Source organism: Gossypium arboreum, chromosome 9 (assembly GCF_025698485.1).
Source record: "Gossypium arboreum isolate Shixiya-1 chromosome 9, ASM2569848v2, whole genome shotgun sequence".
NCBI classification, from domain to species: Eukaryota; Viridiplantae; Streptophyta; class Magnoliopsida; order Malvales; family Malvaceae; genus Gossypium; species Gossypium arboreum.
In genome coordinates, this window is record NC_069078.1 from 71,514,985 (window position 1) to 71,528,025 (window position 13,041).

At 31.8% G+C, this 13,041-nt stretch overlaps 2 protein-coding genes across 2 annotated transcripts; one reads left to right on the top strand and one right to left on the bottom strand.

Annotated features, from left to right (window-relative positions):
• Positions 1–7,295: 7,295 nt before the first annotated feature.
• On the top strand, positions 7,296–11,325 carry LOC108457351 (NADH--cytochrome b5 reductase 1-like). The gene is made up of 9 exons (XM_017756369.2): positions 7,296–7,559; positions 8,304–8,445; positions 8,523–8,613; positions 8,715–8,792; positions 9,491–9,571; positions 9,696–9,785; positions 9,907–9,972; positions 10,805–10,891; positions 10,964–11,325. The coding sequence occupies exons 1-9, from the start codon at positions 7,451–7,453 to the stop codon at positions 11,054–11,056; spliced, it is 837 nt and encodes a 278-aa protein (XP_017611858.1). The 5' UTR covers positions 7,296–7,450; the 3' UTR covers positions 11,057–11,325.
• Positions 11,326–11,341: 16 nt separating this feature from the next.
• On the bottom strand, positions 11,342–13,041 carry LOC108457350 (geranylgeranyl diphosphate reductase, chloroplastic-like). Its single transcript, XM_017756368.2, has one exon. It carries the CDS (start codon positions 12,741–12,743, stop codon positions 11,370–11,372), a length of 1,374 nt encoding a protein of 457 aa, XP_017611857.1. The 5' UTR covers positions 12,744–13,041; the 3' UTR covers positions 11,342–11,369.

Below are 13,041 nucleotides of genomic sequence, written 5' to 3' on the forward strand. Positions count from 1 at the left end.
CCACATCGTCTTAACCTTTTCTTTGACATCACAAAGTCATTTTATGACAGTCATTATCACACATTAAATATTGTAAAGGAAAAAACTGTTAGATTTTAAAAGAAAAATAATTTTTAATTTATTGGAGTCCTGGAAAAAAAAGTGACTTCATAATCTGTTGATGTCTGTTGTCATAGTTAGCTGACCAGGCAGGTGATGTGGCTGGTACAGGCATAGATTCCTGTCAAAATATAAGGAATTTGTTTTCGAAGTGTGCTTGTCTGTGTAAATAGGTTTTAGAGGAAAACTAGTGACAAAAATTTATCATAATTTCAGCAGCGCTTGACTTTTAGTTACCTCCTATGAACAGCAACTAACTCTAGCATATAATAGCAGATCAGGTATTGAATTGCATAATCTGAGGTAGTAATTGCATATAACATTAGAGAAAGGAGCTTGTTAGCTCCAGATCAGAGAATTTTACCGTAGTCAGTAGCTGTTACTAGAACTTGTAGTGAGTGTTAGATATGAATATGTTGTATATGGGTGTGGTGAAGAAGATAATATTTCTACGATATCGATGTTTGAATATGTGCCGGACACAGTTGCTGAACTTTGATATATGGAAAAAAAAGCGCTCAAATGACAGCACTTAATTCATACTTACAGCACCAATAATGATCTCTTGAAATCAAATCCGTAGGCAAGTCATCCTTGGCTATCAAACCAAGGCTCCTTTCTTCATGTGAAAGGCTTTTATGAGTAAGGATACTTAATATGATATGCTGTTTTTAAACACCGATGTGTATGTATGTATTTTATAGTGTTTACAATAACATACAGACCATATATTCTCAAACTATTATGACACATGAAGAGAATATTGAGACCCACTTCCATATCAATTCGACAACAGCTTCTTTTTCCTCCCATTTTTTGAATATGATATTTTATTTGGACAAAAACTTCCTCTTGATGGAATGGGAAACTTTTTATGAAAGCAGAAAGACTAAATTAAAATGGCCCACCATATTTTGAATCCAATTCAATGGATGTAACCATCATGATCTACTCTACTCACAGGCTTTTGAAAAGGAAATATTAGGGTTCAACGTCGAATGCAGAGAGAGAGAGAGAGAGAGAAGAGGGGAAGAAGAAACACATATTCCATCAGTCTTTTAACATGGAATTATTTTCTTTTATGGATATCGACGAATACCCCTCTTCTTAGGACGTGAAGTTGTTGAAAGACATGCTTCAAGAGTAGACATCAAAGCTGTCTTTGACAAACCTGATGTGCTTAGCCATGTCAAATGGAACAAGTTTTCAAGCAATTTTCCTTAGAAAAACAAAAATGAAGTCGGAACATATTATTCCATTGCCAATAATTTCAAGGGTCTGAGTTCATAAGAATTGTTATTAGAAGAGTTCATTCTCCCCTTTTTAGTTAAAGCTTGGACAACTTGGCAAACAAAGTGTAAATTTATAGAAAAGGACAACTTAATGGTTGGAATAGACAGCATCAAACTTAAAATATCTTTTTTTTATTTTATGGTTTAATGCTTATTTTGACCATTGTATTATATACGAATTCTCAGTTTGGTACTTGAAAAATTAGTCTTTGTACCATCATTCCGTCTAATTTATTATTCCATGTATTATCTCTTAAAATAACGTCCCGGCCGATCAAATCCTTTAAAAATGTGAGAATTTTTATTTTTATTTTATAAAAGTATACTAATTTTATAATATTTAAAATAAAAAATCCAAAAAAATTGAGATTTTTAAAATATTATTTTAGAAATTAAAAGAATGTATAAATTTATTAAAAATGGAATTTAAAATGAACTTGAGCACATGCATGGTCAGGTTTTAAATTTCGAAATTGCTATGTTTTTGGAAATTTTGAAAGAAATGTACGAAACTATTAAAAGAATAATTTCATAATCAGTATGGATAAATGTACGTTGGGGTAAACCTGTATATATTTTTGTTTAGATTTATTTTGGACTTTTAAAAATAATTTTATAATATTTTTATAATTCTGAAATTTTCCTTTTCAATTTTAGGTTTTAAAGAATTTTACGATTTTTAAAATGTTTTTCATAATTGTATATTTTATAAATTTTAAAGAATAAACCATGATTTTTTTTAGTTTTTAGATTTTTTTACATTTTTGGGTTTTATTTTTATTTTATTTTTATAAATTTTAAATTTATGATATTTTTATTATTTTAAAGAAATGTTAGACATTTTGTCACATATTACTTAATGACTTTTGTAAAGGAAATGCTGAAGTAATATGATAGAATAATAATATAGTTAGGATTGAGCAAAATTTAATTTGATTTGAAAAAATTGAAAAAATTAAATTTTGAGTTAATTAAATAGAGTTATTCAATTTTTCAATTAAATTGAATAAGTAATTCAAGTTAGAAGGAGTTGAATTTGACAATTCAAATAATTTAAATAATATATTGCTGTAAATACTCATTTGGCTCTTATCAATTTTAAAATGAGTAAATAACTCTTTCTCAACAAAATTCAAAATAAATTTTAAAATTTAAAATATTTATAAAAATTCTAAAATTTATAATTTTTAAAAGAATTATAAGAATTTTAAAAAATATTCTAAAGAATATATAAAGAAAGTTAAAAATTTAAAAGTTTTCTAAAACAATAAGTTTGGGATCTAAATAAATTAATTAATGAATTAAGTTTACTATATTTTTTTCCTTATTTTGATGGTTTTAGATTTATCTACTTGAACTAGTTAATTTGTAACAAGATTTTAATTTGAAATGTTTAATTTTTAATTTAACTCGAATAATTTTACTTGATTCAACTCAACTTGAATTTCATTTCACTCGCTCGATTAAAAAAAAATTCAAATCGAGTTAGGATGATAAAATAAGACTCATTAACTTAATTAACTCGAAAATTTTTATTTCAATTCAACTTGATTTGATCAAATGCTCACTCCTAAGTATAGTGGTAAAAATAGGTATTAAGTCATTTTCTCTAGTCACCGGTAAAATTTATTTTCTTTAAATAGTTATGAAAAGTTATAAAATTATCACAAATGTTATTGATTTATAACGGTTTGATTACTAGTCTGTTGATTGTCCTTCATTTCATAATTAAATGACATGATACATTAATTCAATATTATATAAGATTAACACCTAAATTAACTCTTGAATTATAGTTAAAAATATTAATTTGATATTTTAAAATTTTATTAATGATAATTTCAAAAATAAAAAAATATAAAAATATCAGAATTAAAAATTGAAAATTTATTTTATGAAAATATATTTATAAATTATAACTGTGCAAAATTAAAACAAATAAAAAACATAAAAGTCTAATTTGCCTAAATGTTTAATTATGTAACTACAAAAAAGTAAAAAAAAAAACCTAAAAAATAGTATTGTATATAGTAATTTCATATGCGGATGGCAGATCCCTTTGCAGGTTTTGCATTTGCCACTTTCTATGTTGTAAAATTCTGGTGATATGTCAAAACAGTATTGTTTAAGATGCATAAAATAAACCTTAGTGCTGTTATACAATGAGAGAAAGAATAACCCGACCTGCGTTTCAGCCCATTATCTGATTTAGGGTCCGACTCATAAATTAATTCGGAAAACCTCCTTAAAAATACAATTCCAAACTTTTTGAGGGAGAGTTCCTTTTTTGAGGGGATCTTATTCTTCTCTACTTTTGAATCAAAATGATCTCTCATTGACCTCTACATCTGTTGATTCAATGTATGAACAAGTATGTATCAAAATATTATTTGCTTTTCTTTATGGAGTTTTGATGATTTTTTGGAATTATTGTTAAATTTTTTTTTTATAAAAAAACTCTCAATAGTTATTGTTATGATCTATGATTTGGTTTTATGTAAACTAAACTTTTAATTGGATTTGATGATAAAATGGCTTCGATCTTTGTTTTCATTAGGGTGAAATGATGGAAGTCTGTAAATTACTAATATGAAAGTTGAAAGGATATACAGATAAAAACTCCTATAATATATTTTGGAAAACATTACTCAAAATATTTTATATATATATATATAAACCATGAAAGCTATACAACAAAGTGAGTGAGGTGGCAAATGGATTTCAGCAAGTTGCTAAACCAATGTGCCATTTCCAAAAACTTTCCATCTTTTACAATCTTTTCTTTTTTCATTATTTATTTTCTTCCCCAATTAATTTTATATGAAGCGGCGGTCCCTCCTGAATATGTTCCCTTTTCAGCATTTTATTTTTATGCAATCTATGCATGCTGTATACATTTCATGAAAAAAATAGTATAAAAATAAGCCAAAAAAACTACCTATAAATAAGTAGAGAAGTGAAGACCCTGTGAGGCAATTCCCATTCCCAGTAGTATTAATAAGAGAGTAAAAGAGCCTGATAGGAAGAGCAGAGCCTGAGTTGAAAGCCAAGAATGACTTGCCTGCCCGCTCTCTTCCTCCAATTTAGTGGTTTGCATGCAGCAGCAGCAGGCAGTCTTCTTGGCTTTCTTGACAGCCTCTTCTTTTTACATGCATCAAATTAACTGAGAGGTTAGCAAAGTGGGTTTAATTTGCAGGCCCTTGTTTCTTTTTATATTAGACATTCATATCTATTCTTCTTCTATCCCTATTGGCTATTAACTTTGCTACGTCTTTCCATTTCTCTTTACAACTTTGTAGTTTATGTGATCCCATAATTATGATATATCAATTAAGTACTAGTTTTGAACATCTCACTTGTAAGATCTAGGTTGGATCCTACTGCCGCCAATCTCTTTTAGTATATATATATATATGTCATGTGTCTGATATTATCAAACCTAATCTAATAAACATTATAAAAATATAACTAAAATAAGCTTCATTATATTACATTAATATAAATTTTAAATTTAAAAAATTGAAGCATAAAATCAATAGAAAATAAATATACAATCTTTCTCTATTTCAAATTTTCTACATGCATTTACACGTATATTATTTAAAATATGAATATTATAATATTTTATAATAAAAAATTATTAATTAATTTTCTGAAATAATTTTAAAAACATGTAATTGGTAAATTATTTTTCAGTTAATTTTTTAATTATTTTAATATATATTTACAATAAGTTATATAAAATTTTATAATTATAATTATAAAATTGATTTTTATCTTCTATTTCCAATTATGTATTTTTATGTTATATATTATTTATTATTCTTTTATCCATAACATTTTTACATGTTTATTATAAAATATTTATTATTATGTATACCTATATGTTATTAATTGTTTAGAAATTGTTTTTATTACTACTACATTATATATCATATACTATTCATTTTAATTATTTTTCTTTAAAATTATTATATTTAGTAATACGTTGTCAATCATTTACTACATACCTATCTTTTTCATTATTAATTTTATTTCATAAAATTTTCAACATATAAAAGCACTAAAATTAATTAGAAGTTAACATATTAATAAATTTTTAAACTAAAATGTAGCTTGATATATTAAATATGATATTACAAAGCTTAAAGTGTAATTAAATTTCGAAACCTTAAAATTTTATTTGGTAATGAGTAGTTTATTCTCATGTTATCAGTTATGTACTATTATATTATATTTACTATAATTTTATTAGTTACCATTAATCATTTACTACTATTTGTGAATAAATTATTATTATGTGTTAAGGTAAATAAGAAGAAAGTGGAGAGGATGGTGGTTTACACAGGGAAGAGAAAGTGCTCATTTGAAAAGTTGAGTTTTTAATGGAAGGTTAGGTTAAGTATTAGTATTTAAGAGAGTCTTGCTTCCCTTGAAGAAGGGTATGATAGTTATATGTAAGGTTGGTTTCTAGTGTTTAGAAGTTTGAATATGTGTTTGTGTTGGGGGAGGGCTCTTGTCATGATATACTCCTTGAGGGTGTCAGATTAACAATATTTCTTCTTTAAGTTAGTGATGTGATGGAGGTACAGGGTATGTGAGTATTAAATATCAATTGTCTTATTAGGTGATAATTGTAAGATGACAAATTAATTTAAGGGAAGGAGAGAGTTCTCGTCATGGTATACCTCTTAAATGTGTCAGGTTGACAATATTTCTTTATTTAAGTTAGTGATGTGACTTGATGTGATGGAGATACGGGGTATATGAGTGTTAGATATCAGTTATTTTGCTAGGTGATAATTGTCATCTGACAAATTAGTATAGTTTGACATAGACTCGCTTTTCTCTCTCACATTTTTATTTTGTATAAATATTCTATTTGTCCTTCTTAACGATTAAAAAACGTAATTTTAAGTAGAAATTTCGTTTCTCTCAAGGGATTTTTATAATTTTGTTTTTGAATTTATGTGTTTGGTCTTTTATTTTGTGGACTTTTATTGAACTTATCTTTTATTATATTTGTTTTGGGATTTTATGAGGAAATATGATTTTTTTTTTGTACAGATTCATTCTTGATTAGAAGTATTTATAAAATTTTGTTGGGTTTTATTGTTATTGAATTTGATGATTTTGTGTTGTTCTTTATTGAATAGTAAGCATTTAAAGGAGAAGAGAGAAAAGAAATAGAGAAGAAGAGAGAGAAAAAAAAGGGGGAAAGTTAAAAGAAAATCTAGAGTGACATTAAACTTTTTCTCTTAATATTTAGATTGAGTTTATATACTAAAGTTGTCATTGTTAAAAGGAATTTATTTAAATACTACGTTAATCCGAACATGATTAATTTTAGATCATAAAATGGATGAATGATTATAAAAAAAAATCACATTTAATTCGCAAAAATTACATTGATTCAAGAATTTTATATTCACAGCAGTGTCAAGATTTTGAAATATAGAGATAAAAGGTTAATAGCATATCTTTAGATAATATAAGATTTGAGAGGCGAAAGCCATTAGTACTTGGCATTCTCAACCTCTCCAAAATTGAAGGTTCTAATTAAAATGTTTTCATTACATTTAATTAAGTATGATCCAATGATGGTCGAAACATAACATTTATATTTATGTATATATAATTAAAACCAATTATACCAAAATGTTTTTGTAAACACACTTTAAAAATGTTATTTTTGCTTCATAAGATTTTTTAATGGCTAGAAAATTTAAGCAATTTTAATTTGACCCGACATCCAAAATAAATGCAAAATAGCGAAAAAGTCCTCTATTTTGGGCTCCCAAAATATAAATTTGCAGACACCATGGCATTATTTTTCCAATACGGAGACGCCACGTGTGACGACACTGAACCCGAGCTGCTATCTTCTACATCCGACACCAGTTAAGGAGCAAATCTCCAGTTGACCAAACCAAAACTTTCAACAAAGGACGAATCTTAAACAGAACAGAACTGGGATCTGCTATAAAATCCTTTTATAATCTTTGTCTTTTCGTAGTTCCAAAACATTGGGTCTGAAAAAATTTAAAAGAGAGAAAAAAATGGAGCATTTTCAATCGCACAGGGTAGAAATAGTAAGCATAGCTGTTGCCGTGGCTACTGTTGGTGCTGCTACTGCTTACTATTTATATGTTTCCAAGAAACCCAAAGGTAGAAAATTTTTTCCCTTTAACTCTCGTTTTCTATATAAAATAATGATTGTGTTTCTGATGAATTTGTTTTTGGGGTTTTGCGTTAGATCACATATGATGCCTTTTTGAAATATATAATGAAATGGGATTCCTTTACAATTTGATAACTTGTGCTATTGGGATGTTTATTTTCTATAATTTTCATTTCCTCAAATAAATTGCAGAAAGCGTTGTATATTTTTATTTTTTGTTTAAATTGTTGAAGTATTTATTGGTTTTTCATTTGTAAGAATTAAACTAGTAAGATACGGAGTGGAGTCTTGTTCTTGTGGTTGAATTGAAACCAATGCTACTTGTCTAATTGGAGCATAAAGCTGACAACGTTTTAAGATCAAATAAGTTTAAGAGAATATCTAACTGGATGGCAGCAATGGAATACTGTCTTAAGCTCTTCAGTAGCAATATTTTCCAGTTAGTAGTTTAGAAATTGCTGAATTCCCAATTTTTTTTATCTAGTAAACATGAAGTATTTCATCTCCAAGCAGCTCTCTAATGCTTCCCATTTTTAAATATTTAGCTTCTTCATTAATAACTTGTTATTTTTTATCCTAGATTAACTCTTTTTCTTTTTCCCCTTTTCTGGTGGTAGCTTTGTTTTCTTTTCAATCTCTTCATGCACCTTGTTTGAGTTTTGAGAATGTAACCTGTAAAATTGTTATGTCCTCATTGTTAGTAAATTGATTAATGCCTGATGTTCGGACAGTTTGCTTGGACCCGGAAGAATTCAAAGAATTCAAACTTGTAAAACGCACTCAACTCAGTTACAATGTGGCTAAGTTTAAGTTTGCTCTTCCCACACCAACATCGGTTTTGGGGCTTCCAATTGGACAACATATGAGTTGCAGGTTTGCCTCTGGACTGACTGTTTGAGGATCTTTTACTTAAAATGTTGCACATTTTTAATTTCGTTTTTCTTAAACAGAGGAAAAGATCAGAATGGCAACGATGTTGTCAAGCCATATACTCCAACAACTTTGGATTCAGATTTAGGGTACTTTGAACTAGTCATAAAGGTTTACATTCAGCAAGCAATTGATGCTTTGCACACTGTCATCGTGTAATTTTTTTCCTTCTTGCTTACAATGACACATAATTTAGTTTTCATGATCTTTAGATGTACCCTCAAGGAAGGATGTCCCACCACTTCCGGGAGATGCAGGAAGGTGATTACTTAGCTGTTAAGGGACCCAAGGTATGTTTCTTTGATGCTATATCACATTATGTTACAAATACTATTTTGTTGTTTCAAAACCCAGTTGTAGCTCCATCATATAAGATACTAATGTCAAAAACAAATTGGTAGAATGCAGTCTTAACCTGTAAAATCGTGATCTTTTAACATTTAATAGTTTCAGATTCTATCTTAAAGAACGATCTTTGATTTTAAAAGAAAATCGAATTAGTAGTAAACACAGTAAATTTACGTATCTTTTATTTTTTATATCTTGGATTGCGGCATAAGTTGGCTTTAGAAGTGGTATTTTTCACAAACACGTGTCGGTCCCATTCTCTATTCCCAGCACCATGTTTGAGGACTGCTTTTTTATTTCAGCGTTTTCCATTATCTATTTCACCCTTTTCTCATTATCTATTTCTTTCCCCCCTTTTAGTTCCTTAGAAGTGTTTGACAGATCAGTTCACTCTAGATAAAAACCCTGCCCCTTAGAAGTGTTTGGCAACACAGGTTTTTAGAAAAAAGTGCATACTGCACTTGGTGTTTAGTACATTTCGTGGGTGAATTAAGGTGACCTTTCTTGCAATTTTGAAGCATGTCTTAATGTGTCATATACATTTGTCTCCTAGGAGAGATGTCATAGGAATCATATGTTCAATGGTAAATCCATGTTAAAAGAACAGCTAATAGTTGATTTACCTATTGGATGCTTTCAGGGACGCTTCAAGTATCAACCTGGCCAAGTTAGAGCATTTGGTATGCTGGCTGGGGGCACTGGCATCACCCCGATGTTCCAGGTTTTTTATTTTAGAATCTATGAGCTCAGCTACTTCGGATGACTTTTTGTCTTCTCACCTTGCTCAAGACTTTATTGTTAATTTTTCATTTAATAATTGCTTAACTTTCTCACATGTTTTTCAGGTTGCTAGAGCCATATTGGAAAACCCGAAAGACAAGACTGACATTCATCTTATTTATGCCAATGTCGCTTATGAGGACATTCTGTTAAAGGTGGGTTCTGTTTCTTTCTTGTTTAATAAAAAATCGCACATCTGAAAATGCTCAGAACTTGGGGCAACAATTCTATTTTCTGATAGGGGCAATCTAATACAAATTCAATTTTGTTTTTCAGGAAGAGCTGGATGAGCTCACCAGTAGATATCCCAATCGTATGAGCGTGTACTATGTTCTGAATCAGGTATACAAGTCAAACATTGTTTTATTTGTACTTTATTATTCCTTTTTCTTTTCTAGTTGAGCTGTTTTTCCACTGTCTGCATTTTTTGTTTCAATTTAGAAATGAGAAATCCAGCATTTGATATGCCGGTTTCTCGTCTCTGTTTCCTAGTTGCTTGTTTAAGATTATTTTATTAGAAATAATTTGTCTCCTCAAGTTTGTACCATCTCCGTTAGCAGTCATAGTTCTAACTGGGAGAGCTAAGGAGTCACAGTTTAGTTCTATTGGCATACTATATTACTGGGACTTAGCGTATCATGTTTGTATCCTTGTTTCAAAGTTTTTCCATGTATTTGGAGGAACCATGGAGAGTCACACTTCTGTACCTATGTCTAGGCACCGGACATTGGTGTCGGAAAAAGATACTTAGAGAAAAAGGGAGGGTTGTAGCAACATAGCCAGAATAAGACCTAGAACATAATTGCCGGAGGAGGTTAGGCTTATGAATATTCTTCCTCTAAACTTCTCAGTTCAAAAGTCATAAACTAGTGTGGTTTTAAACAAATGACATACCCTACTAAGTTGCTCATAAAATTTCTTTACATCCACAACTTAAAAGATTTTGATTCTCTAAAACTAAAAAGAGAAATCATTTTTCTTCGAAATCCGAGAAATAGTTTTTGACCGACTTAAGTAGTTTGTGCAACAAATACTGATCAGCTTTGATTTCCTTGGCATCCATTCTCAGTTTTAGTTGTTTCAAGGTGTAAACAACCCATATAAACCTCTTGTTGCATGAGGTATTTTAAACTTGCAGCTAATATTTATTTTATGTTAAAACATCATGGTGCAGCCTCCTGAAGGATGGGATGGTGGAGTTGGGTTCATATCCAAGGAAATGATTCAAGTCCACTGCCCTGCTCCTGCTGAAGATATTAAGGTAATATTTAGTTCACCCACACTTTCTTTGAATGTGATGCTTGATCAGTGATTGATTGGTTGATGAATACAGATATTGAGGTGTGGACCGCCTCCGATGAACAAGGCTATGGCTGCCCATCTTGAAGCTCTCGGTTACATTTCCGAAATGCAATTCCAGTTTTAAGTCTCCGCTCTAACGTCATTGATGGCCAGTAATTTTATTAAATGAACTCGACAAGTAATGCCCAAATCACCAAAAGAAACTCGGATCTTTGGTTTGTGATATGGTTTAGACTCGAGGCTCACAGCTTTACTGCAAAAATAATCGTTGGGATGGAGAGAACATTTCAGATTTTATGCTGTATTATTCATCACAGCTGTTTACAAGCAAAATTTTGCTCTAAAAATATATATATAAAATATGAAAGATTTCGGTACCGATGTTGAAATAAATTAAGGGAAGAGTATATTGTTTGAGTTAATAACAAAATTTGCATTTATTCATGAAAAAGTTGCAAGTTGAAGGCAGCCATGTCTCTACCAACAATCTTACATCTCATTAAACTCCCAAAAGTACCGAAAACCATCTTAAGATCTTCCCATCTATCTCCCTTCGCTAACTTCTTATACAAGTAACTATCAAAAGTCATCCTTTGCACATACTCACTCCCACAAACTTCAACCAATGCTTCCCTTGCCTCATTACTCCCATAAAACACCCTTTGCAACAAATCCAAGAACCTAAATGTACTCACATACTTTTTGTCCCATTCCATCAAATACTCCCTTTTCAAATCATCTTCACTTATCATCCATTCTCCACCCTCCGATGCTCTTACTATTCCTTCCCCACACATCCTCCCCGATTTGGCCGCAAAATAAATGCCTTCACCTGAGCACTTCGTAACATACCCCGCCGCGTCCCCTACTAGTGCCACGCGTCCTCTTACTCTTACCGGTCGGGGATGTTCCGGGATTGGGTGGGCCTCCACTTTGATCACTTTTCCTCCCTTGATCTTGTTTTTAACCCTTTGTTTGATCCCTCGCTGGTACATTTTAATATCCTGTTTCCCGCACACCGTCCCAGTCCCCACTGCCACGTGGTCGCATTTGGGGAATACCCACGCGTAAAAATCGGGTGACACGTCATTTCCCACGTACATTTCCGCGAGGTTTTGGTAATACTCCATTTTCTCGCCTGGTAATCTGATTCGCTCTTGGAATGCTATGGCGCACGTGTAGTTGCCGGCTTTTATGAATTTAGCCACTTTGCTGTTGGCTCCGTCGGCGCCGACGATCACATCGACGGCTAGGGTTTTACGGGAGTTGTTGACTGTGTGGTGGATGATGTAGGGAGACAAGGAGGAGGCAGGGATTTCGAGATGGGTGACGAGGGAAGGGATTAGTTGGGCGCCGGCGGATTCGGCCCGAGTGCGGAGGAAGGCATCGAGGACCTCGCGGCGGAGCATGGGGATGGATTCGTGGGCGCGAAGGGATTTGGATCCGAAATCTACGGTAAGATTTGAGGGGGAAATGATTTTCATCTTGGTGACGTGGCGGTCGATGAGGTGGTGAGGGATGGAGAATTCATCGACCATGCAGAGAGGGATAGCGCCGCCGCAGGGTTTGGCGGTGGAAGGGCTACGTTCGAAGAGAAACGTCTCGATTCCGCCTGAAGCTAGGGCTTCCGCGGCGGAGGAGCCAGCTGGACCTCCACCTATCACGGCGACCCGGAGTTTTCGGCCGTTAAGGTGGGGATGGGCAGCTGAGACAGTTAAACGCCGGGGTTTAAGAAAACAGGGTTTATGTTTTTTGATCGAGAGCTGAGAAGATGGGGTTTTGAGAGGGTTTTGGAGTTGGGACGCTGCCATTTTTGTGTTTTGGAAGCTGAACCCTAATCTTGGAGTAAAGAGAGGGAGAGCGTGAAAAAGCTTGGGTCTTGGTTTAACTTCAGTGTTTTCGATTCACATTGGTTTTAACATCAATTAGTGAGTTGTGGGGGTTGGTGTAGTGTAGATTAGTGAGGTTACTTTTTGTTTGTTTATATTAAAAAATTACACTCTTAACAAAGTCGTTGTTGCTTTTGATGTTTGTAATAATAAGATGCTCTTTACTCTGGCAGTGGATGCAAAATAGCAGATAAGCCAAAGAAATAAACAAAAATTTTCA

Excerpts from the sequence above, each read along its gene's own strand:
- LOC108457351 (XM_017756369.2), top strand. The coding sequence starts at position 7,451 with ATGGAGCATTTTCAATCGCACAGGGTAGAAATAGTAAGCATAGCTGTT. Across the intron at positions 7,560-8,303 it reads TGTTTCCAAGAAACCCAAAG|TTTGCTTGGACCCGGAAGAA; the intron begins GTAGAAAATTTT and ends ATGTTCGGACAG. Across the intron at positions 9,786-9,906 it reads ATGAGGACATTCTGTTAAAG|GAAGAGCTGGATGAGCTCAC; the intron begins GTGGGTTCTGTT and ends TTTGTTTTTCAG.
- LOC108457350 (XM_017756368.2), bottom strand. The coding sequence starts at position 12,743 with ATGGCAGCGTCCCAACTCCAAAACCCTCTCAAAACCCCATCTTCTCAG.